The 26,284-nt window shown below is 44.2% G+C and overlaps 1 protein-coding gene and 1 pseudogene across 4 annotated transcripts in view; both read left to right on the forward strand.

Annotated features, from left to right (window-relative positions):
- The window catches only part of LOC144328803 (enoyl-CoA delta isomerase 2-like), a 30,021-nt pseudogene extending 19,454 nt beyond the window's left edge, over positions 1–10,567 (forward strand).
- Positions 10,568–16,408: 5,841 nt separating this feature from the next.
- Positions 16,409–26,284, forward strand: part of LOC114600939 (enoyl-CoA delta isomerase 2) — a 36,007-nt gene continuing 26,131 nt past the window's right edge. Inside the window, exon 1 of one of the 4 annotated variants that reach the window (XM_028737823.2) lies at positions 16,409–16,542. Coding sequence is in view for 2 of the 4 variants with exons in the window: in XM_028737822.2 (XP_028593655.2) it covers positions 16,593–16,672 (80 nt within the window). In the remaining 2 variants the exon portion in view is untranslated. Of the gene's footprint in view, positions 16,673–26,284 lie in introns of all 4 variants that reach the window. The other 3 variants (XM_028737824.2, XM_028737822.2, XM_028737821.2) reach the window with 3 other exon arrangements.

A 26,284-nucleotide genomic window follows, 5' to 3' on the forward strand; every position in this document is an offset into this window, starting at 1 on the left:
TCAGCATAACACTCAAAACGGAAGTGTGGCACTCAAAACAGAGCACATTCAGCTTCCGAAAAAAGTACACAAACTGGAACATTTACTTCCAGGTTTGCAGTGTTTGGGTTCCAAGTGGTTTGAGTACCAAGGCATTTGAGAACCAAGGTACCACTGTATCGACATTTCAGTTTGGTTCAGTTGGTTCAGGGAGTGTGATTTAGGCAGTGTGATTCCCCCCCTTTCTACCCCATGTGGAACCTCCCCCCACAAAGTGGAACCCTGGAAGATCCACACTCCAGGAGACTCTCTTCTCTGCTGCAGTGGCGTAGCGTGGGTTGTCAGCACCTGGGGCAAGGCAAGTAATTTGCACCCCCTAACCCGTGGATTTTAGCACTCGAGTCTCTTCCACTAGATTAGCGCGCGCCCCCCAGATGTTGCGCCCGGTGCGGCCGGCCCCCCCTGCACCCCCCACGCTACACCACTGCTCTGCTGTCTAACTTTTAGAGGGTAATGAGGCAGAGCCAGCATGTTCATACCTCCGTCTTCCTTCCTGCGGTTCTAAACATATGCAATCCAGTGTCTGAAGAGGGCAAGTATCTCTCGGAATGGATGCTCTCATTTTAGTGTCCACGGCTAAGAGCTGTCAAGGACCCTGCCCTCCATTAATTTGTCTAACTCTTTAAAAAGCTATCCGAGTTAATGTCAAGCACCTCATCGTGGCAGTGGATCTTGCAAGTTAATTACGCCTCACATGAAGAAGCATTTCCTTTTGTTTATCCGAAAATTACTGCTAGTCAGCTTCAATGTTTGGCTTCTAGAGTCTGAGCACAGAATAATTTATTCCTCTTCCCCGGTCGTAATGTCACAAACATTTATCGCATCTCCCACTCTTCCCTTCATAATTGTTGCCTTAAACAAAAAAAAGCTCCCAAGTACTAACTTTTTTCTTCTTAGAGAAGGTGCTTCATGTTTTCCCTTGATTATTTAAGTTGCCTTTGCCTGCACTTTCTCCTACTCAACAATGTGGTTTTGAGGTGTGAGAGCCAGACCAGTACTTAACATTTAAGTGTTGAAACACAGCTACATACATAAACCCAAGAGGAAGATGGATAACTGTCTCATACCAAATTGAACCACTGGATATGTGTAGCTCAGGCCTGTCTTTACCTGGGGTGGAGAATCTAATGCCTGGAGAGCAGGGGGACAAATGAGGACCTTCAAATTCTCCATCTGGCCCTCAGACCTCTCCCCAGCCTACAGCCCTTTGCTTCACACTCCAATTATTTTGCCTGCCAGGAAGCTGTCCCTGATCTCTGATAGTGCCCCTTGCTTCTCTGGATAGATAGGAATGCGTGTGTCTAGAAAATAGCCTACCATATAAAGGTGAAACTTACATCTGTTGCTTTGCCCACTTAGGGTTCACCTTGGAGGCCCACAGAGTTTCCTAGAAAGACATGTGGCCCTCTGGCTGAAGTCCAGCCAAGCTGATTCCTTCCAGGTATTTTGGGTTACAACATCCATCAACCCCGGCCAGCAGAAGTTGGCGAAGGCTGGTTGGCACTGTACTGCCATCAGTTCTCCGCCATTTCAGACAGGATTCTTTCTTGACCCTACCTGGAGATACCAGGGATCAGCCCCTGAAAACTAATATACTCATGCAAAATAATTAAAATATTTTAAAATTTTGGATACCAGCTGCATTCACACACTGGCACGTTTAACACTGTGTACATAAGCAAAAATATGCTGAGCACATGTGGTTGGGTCTTAATATTCAGTGTCCTTCAGGAATAGATTCTGATCTTAGTAGACTGAGAAGAATATGTAGCTGTTTTATGGAAGAATCCAAACCTTTAGATTAGCAACCAAAGCAGACCCATGCGAAGCTTGTCTGAGGCCCAGGGCATGAGTCTTGTTAGAATAAAGTTATAAACTCAAGGGATGTGGGTGGCGCTGTGGGTTAAACCACTGAGCCTAGGACTTGCCAATCAGAAGGTCGGCGGTTCGAATCCCCACGGCGGGGTGAGCTCCCGTTGCTCGGTCCCTGCTCCTGCCAACCTAGCAGTTTGAAAGCACGGCAACGTGCAAGTAGATAGATAGGTACCGCTCTGGCGGGAAGGTAAACGGCGTTTCTGTGCACTGCTCTGGTTCGCCAGAAGCAGCTTAGTCATGCTGGCCACATGAGCTGTATGCCAGCTCCCTCGGCCAATAAAGCAAGATGAGTGCCACAACCCCAGAGTCGGTCACGACTGGACTTAAATGGTCAGGGGTCCTTATAAACTCAAACAAAAAAAGCACCCAGTCCCTGGCAGGGTCCCCCAGCCAGCTTAACCCTCCAAACCCAGGGGAAGTGTACCCAGCTGCCTTCCTCCTCTTCATGGGCCTGATCCAGAGTCGTTTTTGCTCAGCCCGTCTCAGGTCATCAGACTTTCTCGGGATAAGAAACATGGACAGCTGCTTGCCGTGGCAACACGTCCCTTAGTTTTCCAAAGCCATCAAATTACAGCATTGTTGTTATTGTTTTCCCCCTCAGAACAATTAATAAAAATTAGAATAAGAAAAGAATGTCACAAGAACATGGTACAGAATAGTATGGCGAATACTGCAGTAAGGCGTATTCTAGGTTTCTACATCTGGGCTGCTTCCAGATGGTTGGCTTTTAGTGCCACCGAAGCATTGTTGTTCTGTTGAAAGCTGCAAGCAGAATTGTAATGAACCTACCACACAATTAGGGAATGCTTCGCCTTTTCTATAAGTACATTCCACTATGCTCCGTCCACACCAGGAAACATAAGATAAAACATCACATTGCATCACATCGCATCATATCACATAAAACATAAAACACCTTTTGCATCTCAGCACACATTCACTACAACCTTTAAGGTGGGTGGCATTGTTATAAAGCCTGACTCAGCAACTCTGGCTATCCTGAGAATGCCAGATTTAATGATGCCACTTGTATTCACAGAGTCCACACTCTTAAAACAAAATTGGCTGAAGGACTCGCCATAGATATAACGGAACTTTGCGTCATCTGAATAGCATTTAGGCAGAGCGGCTTCTTTTAGCTCTCTCTGTCTCTCCAGCAGGCAAGAACTGGCAGGAGACCTCCATCTCCTTTGTACAGTCTACTCCAAGATCATTTATTTTTTCTGTTCTTCAGGAGTCGGCAAGAACCTCACTTGTGAGATAACTGGTTTAACACTCCAATCCAGATTCTGCGAGACAAGTCAGTTCACTGTGAGATTAAAGCTTTGTGGCATTTTTCATCATTGATACGGCACTTGTATTACAGGATGGTTTTCCATTTCTTGCTAATTATATCGTACCACAGTAGCTACATGCACATTGAAACATTTGCATATTGGCAAAATTACATAAGCCTATAAGATGGATAAATGGAGCAAGCACCACTTCTTAGCTATTGAATCTTCATTCTTGTTTTCTTTCACTTAGGCAAATGAGATGCTCCTTTTTAACAAGAGGATCACTGCCAATGAAGCACGAACCCAAGGACTCGTGACGGAGGTTTCTGCTGACAGTACTTTTCAGCAAGAAGTTTGGACAAGGCATATGCTAATCTTCCTAGAAATGTTCGTAATAACTACAGCACACACTATTCATAACAGCGCAACCTTATACATGTTTACTCAGGAGTAAATCTCATTGTGCTGAAGAGGGCTTACTTCCTAATATGTGTGTTTAGGAGTGCCTCCTTAATCATATTAAAACACGGAGCCAAATACCAGCCAAAATGCCAACAAATGTTTGTTAGAATGGTTAAAAAAGATGTCATTACATAGGTTCACTAATGAGACAGAGAACCAAAAAACAAAAAAACAAAAAACAAAACAGAACCATTCACACATCAATTTTCATGTGTGATCTCAAATGACAATATTTCTTTCTTTGTATCCTGCAAAAATCAGGCTGCATCCCAGTCATCCCTAACTATGAAGGCACAGTCTCTAGGCAACCCTTGGGAGTATTTTTGCGGCAGAAGCAGCTGCTGGAAAAGAACTTTCTTTGACAGCAGGATTTTAGTAGATGCTCTTCTCCTGGTCATAAGAAAAGGGGCAGAACTATAGCTCAGTGGGTAAAGCACAGGGTTTGCATGCAGAAAGTCCCAGGTTCAGTCCTTGACATTTCAGGGTATACCAGGGTAAGTCTCTTGCCTGAAACCCCACAGAGCCTCTGCCGGGCAGAGCCAATACTGTACTGGAAAGGCCAATGCTCTGGTTCAGGTTGGCAGCTTCTTATGTTCCTTTGCATAGGCAATGGGGGGGGGGGGAATTTGGCTTGGTCCTCAATCTCATGCAAACCTACTTAATTTGTACTTTCTGAGACTATACCCCAAAATTCACACCTCTCTGGAATTTATGGTGAAATTCTCCACCAAAATAATTGTGTACAAAAATGAGTATGCAAGTGCAGGAAAATGCACATATTTTTGAAAATAGCATGCAAACCTGTATTCTAGCATAGAGTGCTCTGGTGTCATTGGGAGTTCCCCGGCCAAGGGGAATTGCCACACTGGGGGAGGGTTTGCAGCTGAAGAGTGGAGAGTTAAACCTCTTCTCTCCGTGCATTGGCAAAAATCCACCCCATGCTCCATATTATTTTTTTCAAAATCCATTGATGATGCATGCTATGCATTTAAACATAACCTGTAGCTAGGCATTCCTGATTAAGAATCGGCAGACAGGAAGCATTTGTAATGCTAATGAACATTGTAGCCATCAAAGGCTTTTGATTCCTCTTAGGAGTCTGTTTTAAGTCTTCTGTGTGAAAATGCCCTAAGTAGAAAAGGAGCCGGCAGCCAGGGCTCACTGAAAAGAGCAGGGGAAAGGGGGCAACCTGAAGTAGCTGTGGATATGGGGGCTGCCTTTAAAGAAAGCCCACCGAGGCACCACAGAAGTCACATTTAAAATAAGGTTACCAGATTTTTTTCAATGAATCCAGGGACACTTTTCAACTTCAATGGATTTTGTATGGGGACTGGTTTGTACATCCAGAGACTGTCCCCAGGGATGTCTGGATAACCTTAATTTAAAGACACTAGGCCCAGGAGCTCATATGTTGTTGTTGTTGTTGTTGTTGTTGAGTTGTGTGTGTGAACCATTATAATATTTCACTTTGGTTGCCAAAATACCTGTTCTTGATCGTGTAACTTCTTATATAGTCCCATTTGTGAACAAGGCGCTCTTGGGAGATGGGCCTGCAATAGAACATGGCTGTTTGCAGTGGTGGACTTTGGTCCTATGGCACCCTGTGTTGAGCCCAAAATTTGGCACTCTCACTCCCGCTCCTCACACTGCCTTCCCAAAACCAGGTAAGGAGGCACTGGGCTTTGAGAAGGAGTCACAAGGGCTCTGGCAGGGTCCCAGAGCCCTCCCTGCTCCTTCCCAAAGCTGGAAAAGCACTAACTAGGCTTTGGGAAGGAGGGAGGACCCGAGGACCCTGTCAGAGGCTCACGCCTCCTTCCCAAAGGCTGGTGCCTTTGAGACAGTGCCTTCTCGGCTCAGTGCCCAGTGCATGCACAAAGCTCACACAGCCCTATATCCTCCTCTGCTATGCAAAGCTCTTCCTAGCAGTGTGAATTTTGCCAAGAAGACTCTCGAGTTTGTGCTCCAGCAGATGACACCCTTGAAAAACAGGCCACTGTGTTCTGTGGCCTCTGAAAAGCAGCCCCACACAGCGGGCCTGAATTATGTCTGCTCATTCCTCGCTTATCTTCATTTGTTAAGTCAGAGCTCTGTGTCAGATTAGTGGCTTTGTAAAACTCACAATCCTTCTATAACAAAAAGCATCTTAAACCTAATTAAAAGCTCAATTACCCACTGTGGTTCTCTGAAAGCCAGGGACCAACACGGTGATAATCCCTGAAACATCTTATTGCTGCTTTGCAAAAGCCCCGATTTGAATTTTAGGGCACGTTCACACTACTCGACAGCAGGCATTCAGTGCTTCAGATGCAGGCACCTTATTGAGGTGCTGCACATACAAGCAACACCATCCTCACATTGTCCCTTTCCCTTCACAATTGACAATCCACTTTGCCTTGAAAATGTATTTATCAACACATTCAAATCAGGGCTTTGGGGAAGTAGCAATAGTGCTGTTCTAGTGCATACCAGTAGTAGCCAATGGGCTAGAGTGGCTTTGCTCAACTGGCTTCCCAACATAGAGGTCACTGCCAGTAACCGAGAGGGGTGGAGAAGTGGGGAGGCTGTTGCAGTGCCAGGGCAGCAGCAGGGGCCTTGGATTGGCTCCACTGCTGTGCCTGCGCTGTGTGGACCTCCCTGCCACCTCGTCCCTCTCGGTTACTGGCAGCAACCTCTGTGTTGGGAAGCCAGCTGAGCAACATTGGTCCACCCTGCTCTGCCAGACACTACTAGTGTGCGCGCGTGAATGTGAGAGTGTGAATGACCACACTCACTTTGGGCCATATCCACAGCTGACAAGCAGCCCACGGAGGACTGGCCAAGGATCAATCTGTCCCTTGTGGGGAGGAGCGTTGCCACCCTGAACGTGCTGAATGATACCATTGTCACCTAAAATAATAATAATAGCACACTACAATCCAGTATGCTTTACCAAAATGTGTAGGCATGTCTGAAGCAAGGAGGCCCCTGCCCTCGTAGTTGTTGGGATGTGATTAGATGCTAAGGTAAAGGTAAAGGGACCCCTGACCATTAGGTCCAGTCATGGCCGACTCTGGGGTTGCGGTGCTCATCTCGCTTTATTGAGCCGGCGTACAGCATGACTAAGCCGCTTCTGGCGAACCAAAGCAGCGCATGGAAACGCCGTTTACCTTCCCGCCGGAGTGGTACCTATTTATTTACTTGCACTTTGATGTGCTTTCTAACTGCTTGGTTGGCAGGAGCAGGGACCGAGCAATGGGAGCTCACCCCGTTGCAGGGATTCGAACCGCCGACCTTCTGATCGGCAAGTCCTAGGCTCTGCGGTTTAACCCACAGCGCCACCCGCGTCCCTCATGATTAGATGCTAGGAGATGATATATTTGTTAGACATCATCCTACCTTCCTCATGTTTGTGAGTTCAGCAGAGTGCCATCCCTTTGCAACTTAAAAGGGAAGCTTAGATAGGATAGTTTTAGCCTTTTTAGTTGGTAAGTAATCCAGGATGCTTTAAGGCAGACTGGATTTTCCTGGCCTTGCCCCTTTTTGCCCCTCCCGCTTAAAATAATAATCACACACAAAACAGTCTTGTAAAAGGCAAAAATAACATTTGCTCACTCAGTATGCTTCTTGTAGAATAACTGATAACAGCAGCTTTGTTTGGGCGGACTTAGAACGGTAATTCAGTTACTAAGACATAAGTGTAGCTTAAAAATGCAGGTGTTTTCACACTAGTGAAAATGGTGGAGAAAAGCAGAAAGACAGTGCCCTGGAAGAAAGAGATATATATACAGTGGTACCTCGGGTTAAGTACTTAATTTGTTCCGGAGGTCTGTTCTTAACCTGAAACTGTTCTTAACCTGAAGCACCACTTTAGCTAATGGGGCCTCCTGCTGCCGCCGCGCCGCTGGAGCATGATTTTTGTTCTCATCCTGAAGCAAAGTTCTTAACCTGAAGCACTATTTCTGGGTTAGCGGAGTCGGTAACCTGAAGAGTATGTAACCTGAGGTACCACTGTATGTATGTGTGTGTGTGTGTGTGTGTGTGTGTATATATATATATATATATATATATATATATATAGCCATACCCTCTTCCTGTTAGGGCACAAGAGGGGTGGGTTGTTGTCACAGAGCTCTCTCTAGTAAGTTTACGGGAAGACTGTGAGCCTCAGCGCCTTCTGACGAAACATGAATTGTTGGTTTGACTGCATTTAACAATCCCACAGTAGTTTCCCCATATAATAAAGAACCCTGGAACACCAGGGCTCTACATCACATATGGCGCCTCCATGAGTGGAAGCAAATCCTGTGCTTTGGACGCACAGCTAGCACACCTATCCCTGCTCACGTTTTTTGTGACTTGCGTAACCTTGTGACCTGAACAGGCCTCACGGTCTGTGGCAATTCTGTGCCGCAGCTTATAAGATAAGCGCAACGATAATTGCACCAGAGCAGCAATTAGGAACAACAACAACAAAAATCTTCCTAGTATTGCTATGTTAATTAACACCTATGCTGGAAGAGAAAGCCTTGGTCTCTCTTGACTTCAGTGCCAAACAAATAGGATGAAAACTTGCCAATAATTTCTAATTCAGCAATTTCACACTGGAGCCTTTATTTGCTGAAGAACTACAGCTTTCAGATCAATAGCAGAATTTCCTGGTAGATGGAAATGTTATCTCACTGACGCTCTTTTCTTTAAGGTTCCACAAGATTCTTGATTTTGATGCTACCTCTTGGAACAGAAGCATTCAGACTGTGGACCCATGAGCTCCACACAACTGACATAATAGAAGCCAACTTCTAGGGGCTGAGGGATCTTTGCCCCCCAATAAAATATTTGAGGGCCCCCCCCCCTCCAAGTTGATAGGCATTGTCATTCAAATGGTGTATGTGCATCATATGATTATGTGGGGCTTACCCCTCCATATTTTATTCAAGTTGGCACCCAATGGCATACCCTCCAACATTTCTCCAATAAAAATAGGAATGTCCTATTCTATAATAATAATAATAATAATTTCACTATTTCTACCTCACCCATCTGACTCGGGCATTTTCAAATGTATATAAAAACATAATAAAACATTAAACATTGAAAAGCTTCCCATTTCTCCAATGAAAATAGGGACGTCCAAAGGAAAAGCAGAGCATTCCAGGATCAAATCAGAAACCGGGATGGCTTCTGTAAATCCAGGACTGACCCTAGTAAATGGGGACACTTGGAAGAGCTGCAACTGGAAAGGTTGCAGAAGGTACTTTGCACTTGATTTTTTTCTTTCTATTTTTTTAAAAATAATATTTATTACTTTTACAACAATTTAAACACTACAAAAAACAAAAACAAAAAAAACAATACAGTACAATACAAAAACACTACATAACACTAAAACATTAAACTAACAAGACAAAACAGAAACAATTTAAAAACACATCAAAAAAAAGAAAAAGAAAAAAATTTCAATATCTTATCTTTCTTTCACATATTTCAACGACCTCCTCACACCTCCCTTTTTGTATTCCACTTCTATTATTTCAGCAATTCCTTTCCATCTTCCCGTTTTCTATCCTATAATTATCTTAACACAAACTAACCTTATTTTTTCCTTTAATGTTCTATTAATCTATTTATACTTAATTCCTTATAACCTTTCTACTAAAGCCATATAACTTCATTGCAACATTCTTCTAACATTCATTAATTTTACAATATTTCTGTAAATAGTCTTTAAACTTTTTCCAGTCTTCTTCCACCAACTCTTCTCCCTGGTCTCGGATTCTGCCAGTATTTTCCGCCAGTTCCATATAGTCCATCAACTTCATCTGCCATTCTTCCCAGGTGGGTAAATCTTGTGTCTTCCAATATTTCGCGATGAGTATTCTTGCTGTTGTTGTTGCATACATAAAAAAAGTTCTATCCTTCTTTAATACCAATTGGCCGACCATGCCCAGGAGAAAGGCCTCTGGTTTCTTCAGGAAGGTATATTTAAATACCTTTTTTATTTCATTATAAATCATCTCCCAGAATGTCTTAATCCTTGGGCATGTCCACCAAAGATGAAAGAATGTACCTTCAGTCTCCTTACATTTCCAACATTTATTATCAGGCAAATGGTAAATTTTTTCAAGCTTGACTGGCGTCATGTACCACCTATAAATCATTTTCATTAAATTTTCTCTTAGGGCATTACATGCCGTGAATTTCATACCTGTGGTCCATAACTGTTCCCAGTCAGCCATCATTATGTTATGTCCAACATCTTGTGCCCATTTAATCATAGCTGATTTCACCGTTTCATCCTGAATGTTCCATTTCAACAGCAAGTTATACATTCTTGACAAATTCTTGGTTTTTGGATCTAACAGTTCTGTTTCCAATTTTGATTTTTCCACCTGGAGATTTTTTTCTTTCTAATGAGGGAGATTGAGGCCACTTTGACCAGGACTGGATTACTGAACAGGTTAACAAGACCTTGACCCAAGGTTCCATGATATGGCACTGGTTTTGATTATGGAGTCATTCCTGAAGATTTTTTTTTTAAATTAAAATAGGACTTAATTAGAAGAACAAGTTTGTTTTGATTAAGTTGTGCACAGAGACTCCTCAGCAATTTTCAAGTGGGGGGAGAATTCTTGTATTGGGTGTGACCAGCATCTTGTACTGGTTCTATTTGTTCCAACAGGGCTTGCTTGAGATAATATCCCAGCTGAATTTATAGTGGGTTGATTGCCCTTATGTGATGAGAGCCCCCAAATGTGCAGATACCAATAAGGCATCCTTCATTTTGAGTGACTAATTCCCCCCCCCCCTATTTCATCCCCACCCCAGTCTCTAGCCCTCTCCCAGCAGTTAATGAGAAGTGTGGAAAAGGGAAAATTGCATGCAGTCAATTCACGAGCGTGTGACCAGCTTGTGGAAAGATGCTTTGCATGAATGCCGTAACAGAAGAAGTCAAAATTATAGTATTGACCGGGAGGGAAAGGATTTTTATTGCCCCTGTGGAATTTGCCTTTGCGTTTATGTTCTGCATGTATTTTTAGTCTCTCTTACACCAGCGCTAAGTAAGGGATGATGTATCGTATGGTGTAATAATGCATGTGACAGGATGACCTGGTGATGCAGTTCTCCTCCAAGCAGTCTCATTGCTTGGATGGGCTGGCCCCTGGTCCCCTAATGCCAATCAAGATCCTTCTGCAATGCTGAATCCCTGTAACAGACAAGTGCTATTCCTCATGAATACAGCCTGTCAGTGTATATATTATGTATTAGCTACACTGAGTTCATGCGTGTCAGGCTTAAAATTGATTGCCATACTGCATCAGCTCCTTGCTGACTTGTTTCTTGGCTGCTTTAAGATCAGAATATTTCTGTTTCTGGGTATGTTAAATGTACATATGTGTACAGAGGCATACCCAGGGTCCCTTGTGCCCTTGCCTGTGTTCGATCTCGCCATGACAGTGCTGCTTCATTGCCACACAATATATGGCATACACCCCATAGTCTGATAGGTGATTTTTGTGCCCTGGGCGGGGGGGTCTGTTTCATCAACTTCTATGTATGCCTCTGTATGTGTACACAATTGCCTGCAAATGCACACATTTGTATTGATGCCTGACATATGGCCTCAATGCATCACTATGATAGGGTAATTTGGAGATGCACCAGTGAAGGAAAATTAATGACAGTCTTATCCTTGTCCAGCTAGCATAATTCAAGGATGGGGCTGCCTTGTTAGTGAGTATATAAGCATGATCTTGTCAGTGTTCATTGGTAATCATTTCCTGTAAAAAAACCAAAACAAAAATCAAAAGTACTGGGAAAGCAACATCATGCAGAATAATGAAAATGTACTTTGAATGTGTGCAATGACTCCCCGTTGTGAAAACCCAACTATTCCTGCTGTGCTCCTTAGGATGCAATTGTAAAGTGCACAGTATACCACTGACTTATTCTTTTTAGACTATTGAAGCTTTGTAATAAATAAATATGTAGGCAACCATTTTGTGCAAGAACAAAATAAATGACAAGTCTAAAGGAAGATCTTAACAAAGGGTGTGTGTTTTCCTTTTCATACATCCACAGAATCGCAGGGCAAGCACATCATACGGTTAAAACACTCTCATTCCATGGTTTCCTCCCCCAAAGAGATTTTCCTTGTTTGCACTCTGGCAACAGAATGAAAGTTACTTTATTACAAAGCCTATGCAGTGGGAGAAATTTCTGTGCAACCCAACGTTTTGTAAAGGCTCAATTAATGTGATTTTATATTTTCAAACATCCCGTAGAACAGAGGTCATGCTACTGTTTTCCTGTGAAATCCTGCCCTTTGCAGTGTGCTTAACATCATAGCAGCGTTGCACTGAATTTTTGTGATGTATGTTTTAGATTCCTTTCTCTTACCACCCTGAAATTTGTGGAGATATCAAGAGAGTTTGCCAAAAACGAAAGAACAAAAATCACAAACAAAGGGGGGGAGGAGAACTCAACCACATCTTCAGCACTTGATCCAGCAAATTCCAGTTACCTGGCTCCCTATAGTTTTGTTTTAAACTGTACACCTTAAATCGAATGCATGCCTACTCATAAATAAGTCCCATTGAGTTCAATGAACTTACTTCTGGATAAGTGACTTCAGTTTCAGCCACCTAGTAATCTGTGCCAGAAACCATAACCCCCCAATGAATTGTTTACCTTTCTTCACTTTGGAGCAAGGCAAAGCAGGTAAATGTGGCTACAGATTTTTCAACACCATAAACTGGGGTGACTAAGTAGGATCTGTAGCTCCTGAAACAAAACAAAAAAAAAAGAATTTTGGTACCTGAGCAGGTCCTGGGAGGCAAAAGAGAGGTGGAGCAATGGGATGGGGAAGACCAAAGACTTTCATTGAGACTGGGGTAGAGCCCACCAGTTTTTGAAGGTGTGTAGATGCAGCACAGCATAAAAGTGTGTATGGTTTTTTCTTTTTCTTTTAATGATGGGAGTTGTAGTCCATTGATGAACTACAGCTCACAACAGCCCTGACTCCTGATGTGATCACCTGCACTCCACAAATGAAAATTATGTGGTTTTTGCAGTGTATAAAAGATGGAAGATGCCAAGGGAAAACACAGGAAGGCACAACTGGATGACAACATTGTGTGGATATGCTCCAAAAAGTAGTGAAAGAGGCACAGGAATTCCATACTAAAAGTGCAAGCACCCTTATCCCACAGTGTTCAGTGGGGTTTCTTCCCTAGAAAGTACATTTACAATTGCACCCTTAATAAGCTAGTTCTACATGCTAAGGGAAAGAGCTGATGTTCTCTTTTTAAGGAGCCATCTGTTAAAAGCTGAAAGTGGGATACAAATTAAAGAAATAAAACAGGATAAAAGACCCAATGCCATTTGTAAATGCACAACTGGCAAGTAAAATTCTAGACATGAAATCTGATGGTGTCTTTGAATTCTGCAATATGCTGTTTCTGGAGAAATAACAGAAAATGCACTTTGCAGTTGTAGTACATATGAAGTGCTACTCTCAACATGCAGACAATTCAAGCAAGTGAGGCTAGGATTTTAATCTATGTAAAGTGCTGTTTTTTCCTCTAGGGATACAGAGCTCCCCCTCCCCACCTCTGTTGTTGTTAATAAGTAGGTCATTCCTATATTTTTAGACAGGAGAGTAAACTAACTGTTTGAACTCTTCCATCTGAGGGTGAAAAACATTGATTATTACACTTCTATGCAGCACAAAAGCACCTGTAGTGTTTACTCTGACCCATCAAATATTTATCATTGTTCCTGAGAGGCTATTTCAATTGCGAAGAAGGCAATGCTCTTTTTAAAAAAACTTGTTATCTCTGTGGGAAGTGGAGAGATATGGAGCACATAACCCTAAAAGCTTAGAAGAACTAACCATACTGGCCAGCTAATGTAGCTATAGAATTCTGATTCAGATATTCAAAAGGGAAAACCAAAGGAGGGGCAAGTTAGCTGTTTAAGAAGCAGACCAAGGACCGCTCTATGAATACTATGCAACTAGCTAGCTGTTGCATATAAAAAAGTATTATTCTGATGGACAGCGGCTGCGGAGGGATTTTTACTGCCTTACTTTTGTGTTGCGGCAGAGGCTGAGCTGCCTAAGGCCAGGTGTACGTTTTCCTTCAAAAAAAACCCTACTGATTTAAGAACAGCACTGAATTTCCCCTCACTGAGGGAATGGAAGCCATTAGTGTCGGCTTAACTCATTGGGTAGGTAACCTAAGGCCCGGGGGCCTGATGCTGCCCAATCACCTTCTCAATCTGGCCTGCGGACGATCCGGGAATCAGCGTGTTTTTACATGAGTAGAATGTGTGCTTTTATTTAAAATGCATCTCTGGGTTATTTGTGGGGCATAGGAATTCGTTCACCCCCCCCCCGCAAATATAGTCCCCCCACATGGTCTGAAGGACGGTGGACCGGCCCATGGCTGAAAAAGGTTGCTGACCCCTGGCTTAACCTATTTTGTAATTTAGTTAAATAATAAAATGCTAGGTACAAGAAAAGGAGAATTCCATGGGTGCCCCTAGAATAGATCCAAGTTTTGGGCAAGTACTCTTTGGAGAGAGTACCCTAAGCAGAGATTTAAAACCACAAAACATGTTTTACTTTGCTGCATGTTAGACCTTTAAAAATTGCTTTTCTACATCGCTTCTAAAGTTCCCCACGCTTCCCTTAGCATAGAAATAGACCACATATTTGTTAAGTTAAAAATGGTTTGCTTACAAACTCTTCAAAGGTCAGCAAGAAAAGACAGGCGGCATAACTTAGGTTCCCAAAATGGTAAATGTTTCTCAATTATTTGTACAGAAACACAAAAGAATGGCGTGTTAAAGCCCAGGGGTCTAAGCTTGGAGCGTCCAGTGGAAGAACGAAACAGCGCAAACTCCACAGACGTAGATGTCCTTCAGTGCTAATTTCCAGCTTTTTGGTGGGGCTGTGGTTTTGATAACTACAATGACATTCTTGTTGGGTGGGGGGGAGGTAGACACAAACGTAGGACGCCGCCGTTTACTGAGACCATTGGTCCATCGCGCTCCGCATTGTCTACAGTACACTGACTGGCAGCAGCTCTCCAAGGTTTAAGATGAGGTTCTTTCCCAGCTCTACCAGCAGATGCTGAGGACTGAAACTGGGACCATTTGCAGGTAAAGTAGATGCTCTACAAATGAACTGCAGCCTTTCTCCAATATGGATTTTGGAACTTTTCACAACAAATTCCCTGCCCTGCAGAACACCCTCCCATCAGATGTCAATGAAATAAACAACTACAGTGGTACCTCGGGTTACGTACTTAATACGTTCCGGAGGTCCATTCTTAACCTGAAACTGTTCTTAACATGAAGCACCACTTTAGCTAATGGGGCCTCCTGCTGCCGGAGCACGATTTCTGTTCTCATCCTGAAGCAACGTTCTTAACCCAAGGTACTATTTCTGGGTTAGCGGAGTCTGTAACCTGAAGTGTATGCAACCTGAGGTACCACTGTATCTGACATTTAGAAGACATCTGAAGTCAACCCGGTATGGGGAAATTTTTAATGTCTAATATTTTACGATTTTTTTTTTTATATGCTGTAAGCCTCCCAGAGTGGCTGGGGAAACCCAGCCAGATGGGCAGGGTAGCATAATAATAATTATTGTTGTTGTTATTATTATTATTTAAACAGTGTTTCTGTGCACTCTGGTTTCTGTTACAGTGTTCCGTTTCGCCAGAAGCGGTTTAGTCCTGCTGGCCACATGACCCGGAAAGCTGTCTGTGGACAAACGCCGGCTCCCTTGGCCTGAAAAGCGAGATGAGTGCCGCAACTCCATAGTCGCCTTTGACTGGACTTCACCGTCCAGGGGTCCTTTACCTTTTACCTATTATTATCAGTGCCTTTTTTTCTTTAAAAAAATGTTTAGGGGTACTTTCATTTTCCTACTCATATTGAAATACTGCTCCTCGATGAGGCCAAACTTAGATTCACAAAATGTTTAGGGGTATGCGTCCCCCAAGGGGGAAAAAGCACTTATTATTATTATTGGGGGGCAGGCAAGTCCAGCCCTGCATATTTGGCCACATGATGTGGCACACTCTCACTATTTCAATGGCGATGCCCAGCAGCCTTTTTTCGGGGGTGAGAAGTGCCCCTAAAATATTTTATTGGGGAGGAGGGCAAAGGAAAGGAGTTGACTGCTCCTATGACTGTTTGGGATCAGGGCTGGATTTAGGATTGATGAGGCCCTAAGCTACTGAAGGTAATGGGGCCGTTTATATGTCCAGCTGTCCTTTGTCAACCACAAATTGTCGCTGTTTTTGGTATCCAATATATGCTATATGGTAATTTATGGACCCAATAGGTATCTAAAGCCATTTGCACATAACAAAATATGTATTTTATCTAAGAAATTGTTGGACTTATCTTTTGTTTTGGAAATGTACATCCAGTTTCCCCCCCCTTTAAATTTTTTGGGGGCTCCCAATTGTGGGGTCCTAAGCTATAGCTTATTTAGCTTATACGTAAATCCGGCACTGTTTGGGATATATAATTGTAACAATAGTAATAATGTAATAATAAATAAAACCAGCCCGGCTACAGAACCTGTGGGAAACTTGCCCCACTACTTTGTTTTTGTTTGTTTGCTTATTTGTTTCTAATAAACCAGCGTGGCAGCATTTCCCCTCGCAACCCTCGACGCTTCCTCCTCTCCGGGCAAAGTCGCGCCACCGCGCGGCCAGGCCTCCTCCGGCCGCCTTCCCCCTGCGCGGCTCCTCCCTGGATGATCCTCTGCGCGGCGGCGGCTCCTCCTCCCCGCCTCGGCCCGGCCCGGCCTGCTTCGTGGGCCGAGCGAGCCTCCCTGAAGTGGGGCGGGGGTGGGAGAACCGGTTTCCCCTGCGCTCTCTCATTGGCCAAGGTAGGAGCTCTCTCGCTTCCTCTCCGCCCGGCTCTTTTCCCTCCCGAGCGATGCTCAGCGGCGCTGCCGCCCTCCAGCGCCTGACGCGGGGCCTGCTGCTTCGCCCTCGCCGCCCGCTCCGCGGGGTTAGGTGAGAGCGGCTCGTCCCGGGCGGTGGGGCGGAGGGGCGCGAGTGTGTCTGGTGGTGTCTCCAAGTCTTCCTTCCCGGCCAGGCCAACCCGGTGAAACGCCGCCTCTGCAGGGCGAGAACTACAGGCGTGCCCTTGTTGCGAGTCCTTTCGAGTTGCTTGCGACATCCCGCCAACCTGGGGGCGAAGCTGGGCAGAGGGAGAGCTGCCCTAGTAGGCCCTCATCTAGCTCTGTGTTGCCTGCACTGGCTGGCAGAGGCTCTCCAGAGGTTTTCTGATGTTTATATGCGCGCTGGAAGCCGCCCAGAGTGGCTGGAATGGACGGGGTAGAAGTAATAATAATAATAATAATAATAATAATTCAGACTAGGGTCTCCCTTGCAGCTCTCCGCTGGAGAGGCCGGGGATGGAATCTAGAACCTAATGGACGCAAGGAAATGCAACAAAAAGCCTGCCAAAGCATGGCGATGCCAGGGATCAAGTGTGTCTAGAAATAAGGGACAACATGTCATGTGGACGACCTGCTTTATTATTATTATTATTATTATTATTATTATTATTAAAACTAGGGTCTCCCTCAGCTCTCCGCTGGAGAGGCCGGGGATTGAACCTAGAACCTCGTGCATGCAATGAAATGCAACAAAAAGTCTGCCAAAGCATGGCAATGCCAGGGATGAAGTGTGTCTGGAAATAAGGGACACCCTGTGGTGTGGAAGACCTGCTTTATTATTATTATTATTATATTTATATTTATGCTTTTCAGGTTAATACATGTCACTGATTTTACATCATTTTAACATTTCAAAAACTTGACTTCCTTCCCCCTCTTTCTGCAGTTTCTTAAATTTTTAATATCTTCTGCGTATCCAAATTAACTTAACTTGTTCATTTATTCATCTACTTTAAATATATACTCTTGTTGTTTAGTCGTGTCCAGCGACCCCATAGACCAGAGCACGCCAGGCACTCCTGTCTTCCACTGCCTCCCGCAGTTTGGTCAAACTCATGCTGGTAGCTTTGAGAACACTATCCAACCATCTCATCCTCTGTCATCCCCTTCTCCTTGTGCCTTCAATCTTTCCCAACATCAGGGTCTTTTCCAGGGAGTCTTCTCTTCTCATGAGGTGGCCAAAGTATTGGAGCCTCAGCTTCAGGATCTATCCTTCCAGTGAGCACTCAGGGCTGATTTCCTTCAGAATGGATAGGTTTGATCTTCTTGCAGTCCATGGGACTCTCAAGAGTCTCCTCCAGCACCATAATTCAAAAGCATCAATTCTTTGGCGATCAGCCTTCTTTATGGTCCAGCTCTCACTTCCATACATCACTGTTGGGAAAACCATAGCTTTAACTATACGGACCTTTGTTGGCAAGGAGATGTCTCTGCTTTTTAAGATGCTGTCTAGGTTTGTCATTGCTTTTCTCCCAAGAAGCAGGTGTCTTTTAATTTCATGACTGCTGTCACCATCTGCAGTGATCATGGAGCCCAAGAAAGTAAAATCTCTCACCGCCTCCATTTCTTCCCCTTCTATTTGCCAAGAGGTGATGGGACCAGTGGCCATGGTCTTAGCTTTTTTGATCTTGAGCTTCAGACCATATTTTGCACTCTCCTCTTTCACCCTTGTTAAGAGGTTCTTTGATTCCTCCTCACTTTCTGCCATCAAAGTTCTGTTGATACTTCTTCCGGCAATCTTAATTCCGGTTTGGGATTCATCCAGCCCAGCCTTTTGCATGATGAATTCTGCATATAAATAAGCAGGGAGACAATTGTTTTACAAGAGTGGAATATGTGCTTTAATCCAGGATGGGGGAGGGACTCCCTGCGACACCTAGCACCTGGGGGGGGGGGGCAGTGGGTAGGGCCTCAGTGGGGCCCACTTCCCACAACTGCCTTGCACCCTCCTTTTTAAAAAGTGCCTGGGTCCATTATAATTTCCTCAGGTGCCCTGGAGCGTTGGAGGCAGCAGTGTGCTCTTGTTCATGCTGTGCTCCCTGGTTTCTTACAGGTATCCCGTCGGCTGCTGTGAGAACAGGATCCTGGATTAGATGGGCCGGTGGCCTCATCCAGGGGCAAAACTAGGCTTTATTTCACCCTGGTCAAAGACCCAGTTTGGCACCCATCCACCCCATGCACATTTGTGGACACACACGCACAGGCTGAGAGCTTCAATGGCGCCCCTCTGGAGGCTTCATCTGAGTCCAAACAAAAACAGCCACACACAAACCCATAGCTCCGGCTCTTTCTTATCCAGCAGGTTATTCTTATGTTCTTATGTAATAAGTGCCGAGTGTGGTTCATCCCCATTAAGTAACTCCCAGGCGTTAAGTTGGGAGCCATAGAGCAAGCAGAAGCAATTGGGGAGTTGTTCTGCTTCTGTTTGTTTCAAACCCCTATACGACATGAGAGGCCTCTCCACTTTGCAGGGTTTCTTGCGAATTGCTGAGATGGGATTTGTGTGCTTGCTGAGCATCCTGCCCAGGTCAGGGCGACCTAGTGATCAAATTTCAGAAGTCTGATGGTTGCTGGGATACTTTGCAGATTAAAAATTCTACAGGTGTTGCCAGCGATAACAAAAAGTGAATGCCTCTGATTTGGCTCCTGTGCAAAACGTTTCGCCTAGCAAGTTTTAATTTGAGGAACTGCTATGTACAGCTTGATATATTCCCCTCAGTGCTATAGGGCTTACTGTGTGTGTTTGATAGCTGCCTATTAAGTATTATTTGTAATGTAAGTAGTGGTGTGAGGTGCAACTCCCTTATTCCATATGTCCTTACTATTTTCATTTTATGTTCATCAGGGGTTTTTTTAAAATAGCCTTTGGAGAATGTCTGTTGCTTCCTGTATGACAGTGGTCCTATTTAGTCCTATTTAAAAAGAGTTGAATGGCAGCATCACAGTATGGTTATGTCCATACCTGATGCTGTCGAGTGTGTAGATGGCATATCATTGCCAATGAAAAACACCTGCAGGACTTTAGCACAACACATAGTTATTTCTATTTAAATGAATATGTCTGCCCTCGCCTTTTTCTGATGCTTAAATCAATTTAACATCACACACAAAATATTATAATACAAAGAATAAAACAGTTCAAATATGCAACATGAAATCCTTTTAAAAACAACTGCAGAGATCACGAGTAAAAGCAACCGCTGCAGGCAAAAGCCTGATGGAGTGAAAATATATTTACCATGTTTTTAATGTGCAATTGGTCAAGTGGTTTATATAATTGCACAGAGGTTTTTGCAAGAGCAACTGCAAAAAAAACACAACACACACCCTACTAATAATAATATGGTTGAAAAAGTATGGGTGTCCATTTTGTATTGCTTTTAAATTTCATATTCTGTTTCCATGTAACTGTTTTTTAGGTGTTTTATTATGTTATATATACCTTGAGGTATATATGTGGAAGGCGATAAATAAATAGGAATTAATTAATTAATTAATTAATAAACAACAACAAGTAATCTGGTAAGCAAATGGGGTAGCAAGTAATGTTTCAGAGGAGCACCCATTACTCCTAAGAATAGAGCAAGACATTCTCCAAAATCTTGGAAATTCACATGTCATCATTGACTTGCATATAGGAGCTTGACTTTGAAGAAAGCTATCTGCAACAGGGTATGGTATTGGGGGGGGGGCGGTTTGCAGGTAAAAAACACAACTCCACTGTTAATTTTTCAAAAATAACCTGCATGGCAGCTGAGCAGAAGTGTGAGTCTGTAATAGATTAGCCTGGGATTAAATGGTATGTGCTTCCCTAACCTTAGCAGTGGAACATCCATGTGTAGCTTGAACGCTTGTTGGAATGTGAGCCAGCGGAGATGAGCCTACATTAATAATAATAATAATAATAATAATAATAATAATATTTTTTTTAATTTATACCCCGCCCTCCCCAGCCAAGGCCGGGCTCAGAGCGGCTTACAAGCAATAATAAAAACAAGATGAATGATTACAACTTAAAAACAAAAATAAAATACAACATTAAAATAATGGAACATTAAAATATTAAAATGTAGCCTCATCGCAGGAGGAGAAGGAAAAGGAAAAAGAAAGAGAGGGAGGGAGGGAATCAAATTGGCTCCAAGCCAAAGGCCAGGCGGAACAACTCTGTCTTACAGGCCCTGCGGAAAGAAATCAGATCCTGCAGGGCCCTGGTCTCATGATACATTAGGGTATCAACCGATTTCCATGGGTGGACCAACACTTTTCTGGGGCTGTAATTCCAGCATTTCTTATCGTAATATATTGTTATCTTATCAATGCAAATAAGGAATTTTAGGATGCTTCAGCTACACCCACTTTCTTTCATGATTAGCTTGAGTTTTTCACGACTTGCTGTGTTGTTTTCCATAGCTGTAAACTTCACCCAGCAAGTAGTACAGAGAACCCTGCTGTTTACGTGATTAGTTACTCCGAGATGAAAGAGAGGTGAATCATTCATGAGCAGCTGAATCTTGCCAAGAAATGATGATTCCCTGCAAAACCCACTTCAACTTCTGATTGACTTCTTTACTGCACCAAAAATAATAATAATCAAAAAGCAAAATCAGATTCAAGTAAACAATTCAGATTGTTGAATGTGGTAGACTAATACGGGATAGTATGAACATGTAAAAGGGAAGGATGCTGCAGATGTAAATTTAGCACCAGTTGAGTCCGCGTTAAATATAACACATTTTCAGGACTATTAAGCGGTATGTGTTGGGCTGCTACTATTTCTTTATCATTTGTTGTTAATGGGTTTACACTGCGTTTTTGTAACCCAGCAAGGCAGTGTACAACAAATCAAAAACAAAACAGCATAAACACATTAAAATCAACAGTAAAGCATAATAAAAAAAACATTAAACAAGCAGTACCATTAGGAAATTTTAAAGGCCAAATGAAAATATGTGACTTGGCACCTTTTCTAAAAGCAGAGATAGATGCAGTGGTTCTCAAACCTTTTTCTCTGGGCCACCCTTTCAGAATAAAAATTTGCTCGTGCCACACTGATTTTTTTTTAATTGATAACAAATACATTGGTGGGAAAAAGAAGCAACTCCCGGCACTGCTTGATTTATAACACAGAACACAATTCCTTTATAATATCATGAGACATCCAGAAAGTATAAAAGAATGCAGCTACATAAAAGCATGAATTCCTCCCAAAATTTAATTACAAACAAGCCTCTCACATTAATTACCTTAAATATGTATACAAACTAAATGAGAGGTGTGAGCTTGCTTTTGCCAGGTAATCTCATTTATATATTAGGTCTAATTTGAGACGGACTCTCAACTCCTCATCAACACAGAGAATTATTTCTCTTTTCTGATCTTTCATATTTGTTGAAGTTGAAAATCCCATGGAGAACTGTAGAAGAATAGCCAGTGCTATTCTCCAGCACTTTGTTCAAGTGGTGATTTTGGATCACAACTAGGATTGTCCTCAGTATCACTTGATGCTCTTGCTCTCATTTTGTAAAGATTTCTATCCATATTCTGCAAAATATAAATAAACAAATTATACTATACTATTCTATACTACACTGAAATGTTTAAATCAGGGTTTCCCAATGTGTTTTTGGACTACAATTCCCATCCCTAGCAGGACCAGTGGTCAGGGATGATAGGAATTGTAGTCTCAAAACATCTAGACTAGAGGACCAAGGTTGAGGAAGCCTGTGGTAAGGTGAGCACATTGAAAATGCACCACTGGAGCCAATCCATTGCCTTTGTGTTTTCACCATGCCACCTTCCCCACCGCCTCTTCCCTCCTAGTAAGCACCTCCACACCATCCACTACCAGCTTTCACTAATCATAGTTAAGATTAAACACAGTTTAGTGTTCAGATGACACACTAAACTGTTGTTGATCTTAAATGGAAGTGAAATCTTCCAATCTCCTCATGGCCATTACAGATGGGAGGGAGGCGTGTTGGGTCGATGACGTGGCTCTTGCTCTCATTTTGTAAAGATATCTATCCATATTCTGCAAAACAAACAAACAAATAAAAAACCCATACTACTATACTATATTCTATACTATTCTATACTATGGGACATGGGTGGTGCTGTGGATTAAACCACAGAGCCTAGGACTTGCCGATCAGAAGGTCGGCAGTTCGAATCCCTGTGATGGGGTGAGCTCCCATTGCTCAGTCCCTGCTCCTGCCAACCTAGCAGTTTGAAAGCACGTCAAAGTGCAAGTAGATGAATAGGTACCACTCTGGCGGGAAGGTAAACGGCGTTTCCGTGCACTGCTCTGGTTCGCCAGAAGCGGCTTAGTCATGCTGGCCACATGACCCGGAAGCTGTCGCCGGCTCCCTCGGCCAATAAAGCGAGATGAGCGCCGCAACCCCAGAGTCGGCCACGACTGGACCTAATGGTCAGGGGTCCCTTTACCTTTTTATTCTATACTACACTGAAATGTTTAAATCAGGGTTTCCGAACCTTGGGTCTCCAGCTGTTTTTGGCTACCAGTCCCATCCCTAGCAGGACCAGTAGTCAGGGATGATGGGAATTGTAGTCCAAAAACAGCTGGAGACCCAAGGTTGGGAAACTCTGGTTTAAATGTTTATTTGATTGTCCTTGAATCTTCCTGCCACACTTGCCATTCTCCCTTGCCACACCAGTGTGGCACACCACACCCTTTGAGAACCACTGCTCTATTTCACAGTTGGAGTGAAAGGAGAGGACAGCCCTCTGTAGGTGGTGGCATCCTCAAAAGAGCCTCTTCTGCAGATCTTAGTAACTGGACAGGTTGCATCATATTTCTAAGGCAACCTGAGCCTTTGACCTATCACCCTCTAGCTCCTCAATGTCTTCTAGAAACCAAGTCACAGATTCCTTGTAGTAACATCATGCATTTTCCGTGATTGTAGTCTTTTGACTAAATTCAAAGTTATTTTAAGCTACGAATTTAGGGCTTAATTATGGCAAGGAGACCTACAGATGTTTCAGAAAAATAAGTAATTGTAGGGTTCAGTGTTCCAAATCACAATGCGCAAACAGGTTTTTAGCATATAATTTATTTTTAAGCTTTAACAAAGAGGGAAAAGAAGAAAAATTATAGACTTGAGGTCATGGAGCACACAGCCTTAGAATTACCCATTTCTCCCTGCCAAGAACTTGAGGCTGGCATTGAGCAAGAACCTGTTTGTGCGCTACCGCTATAAAAGCTGCTTAAGCTGACACATTTACTGCACATTTAATGTCACATGTTCACAAACACGTATCAGTGCAAACAGTAAAAGGAAGGTTGGGGAAAATCTTCAGTCTACAGTGGTACCTCGGGTTAAGTACTTAATTCGTTCCGGAGGTCCGTTCTTAACCTGAAGCACCACTTTAGCTAATGGGGCCTCCTGCTGTTGCTGCGCCGCCGGAGCACAATTTCTGTTCTTATCCTGAAGCACTATTTCTGGGTTAGTGGAGTCTGTAACCTGAAGCGTATGTAACCCGAGGTACCACTGTACACAAGTGTGTGGAGCAGTAGCCTGATAACCACCTCCCTCATCTTTAAACTGGAAACAGGGGCATACTTAGGGGTTGGTCAAGCTGGCCTCCACCAAGAGTGCAGGCCCGGGGTGAGTGAGCAAAAATTTCACCTCTGCTTGGCACTGCTTATGCCAGTTACAAGGCTTTCCTGTGGCGGTGGAGGGCGTGTGTGCACATGTGTGCAAGTAGACAGCCAGGCTCTTTCCCAGTCCAGATGGCTGTAGCCGCAGGAGGCAGGCACCGGCCAGGGCATGTGAATCCACTTTCTCTCCCTCTCCTTCCAGGCTTGGTCAGATGCCATGGCTGTAGCAGCCAAGTGTCTTGGACTGGCTAGATGCAGAGGGATGGTGGGAGGCACCAGCTGGGGAACCCCCCAGGAGAAGAAGGCTCCAAGCCAGGGGACTGATGGTGGGATGATGATGAGCGGTCAGAGGCATAAATGGGTGTTGCCAGGATTTTTGTTAGGCGGGGACAGCCAAAGCTGTTGAGCCCCCGTCCTGCACTGATGTGACGTGAAGTAGGTGCTGATTTCCTGCAAGATCTCATCAAATGTCAAGGAGAGCAAAATTATCACATATGATGATGATGATGATGATGATGATAATTATTTATTTATTTATTTATTTATTTATACCCCGCCCATCTTGCTGAGTTTCCCCAGCCACTCTGAGCGGCTTCCAATCAAATGTTAAAAGCAGTACAGTGGTACCTCTGGTTACGTACTTAATTCGTTCCGGAGGTCCGTTCTTAACCTGAAACTGTTCTTAAGCTGAAGCACCACTTTAGCTAATGGGGCCTCCTGTTGCTGCTGCTGTGCCGCCGGAGCACGATTTCTGTTCTCATCTTGAAGCAAAGTTCTTAACCTGAGGTAATATTTCTGGGTTAGCGGAATCTGTAACCTGAAGCAAATGTAACCTGAGGTACCACTGTACAGCATTAAATATTAAAAACTTCCCTAAACAGGGCTGCCTTCAGATGTCTTTTAAAGATAAGATAGCTACTTATTTCCTTCACATCTGAAGGGAGGGCGTTCCACAGGGCGGGTGCCACTGCCAAAGAAGGCCCCCTGTCTGGTTCCCTGTAACCTCACTTCTCGCAATGAGGGAACCTCCAGAAGGCCCTCGGCGCTGGATCTCAGTGTCCGGGCTGAACGATGGGGGTGGAGATGCTCCTTCAGGTATAATAGACGCAGGCCGTTTAGGGCTTTAAAGGTCAGCACCAACACTTGTGAGTGAGATCTTTCAAGCGCTTTCAGGGATCCTGAACTTAGAGCTGTCAGTTCTCTGAAGGAAGGCCGGCAAGGACCCACAGCCCAGGTGGGGCCTGCTAGCTCAGGGAGGAGGTGTGTGATTCCTCAGGTGGAGTAGACTCAGGACAGGGGAGGGTCACATGCCTCGTCGAGCCCAGAAGGTATAAAAGGAAAGCTGTGTCCTGTGTCCTGGCCCCAGCCTGCCAGGCCAGCGGCTGGGCTGTGGGTTGCTGAGCTGTTTGCATGGGGCCGCTGACAGGCTTGGCCCACCTGTCTGTCAGCTGCAGCCACCAGCGGTGGGCAAGATGCCCATGCAGTAGCTGCCTTTGCCCAAGGGCTGGGAGGAACCTAGCGACTACAGTGGCAAAGTCTACATCGGCCACGCCACCAAAACCACCAGCTGGGTTGGCCTGCAGGACAGGTGAGGAAGGACGGCTGGGAAGAGAAGCGAGGTGTCCGTATTCCCCTGGTTCAGGAGACTTGGGGCGAAGCTTGTGGCTTCAGATGGCTCCATCTTGCCCCTCTTCCAGTTACACTCAGTGGCACGCAAAGACGGGGAGCGGGGACGTGGTTGTGAGAGAGTGAGAAGAAGAGGAATCTGACGGACAATGAGGGACGTGAGAATTGGGGCAGCAAGTGTGAATTTGGGTCAGGGCTCCACTGTTTTCAGTACCTGGTCTGCACTCTGGGAGATGCAAAACTGTAGTAGAGTCTCTGGGCATATGCAGAGTGCCTTTCCCTTGGCCCTTAAGCAACTATAGATTTTGTGCACACACAGTGGGGAGCGTTGGCCCCTACCCACTGGAGAATAGCATTTTTCCCCCTGGGGGAGGCGCAGATACAGCTCCTTGCCAAGGGGGCACAAGGGAGCCTAGGTAC

The sequence above is a fragment of the Podarcis muralis genome, chromosome 8, assembly GCF_964188315.1.
Source record: "Podarcis muralis chromosome 8, rPodMur119.hap1.1, whole genome shotgun sequence".
NCBI lineage: Eukaryota > Metazoa > Chordata > Lepidosauria > Squamata > Lacertidae > Podarcis > Podarcis muralis.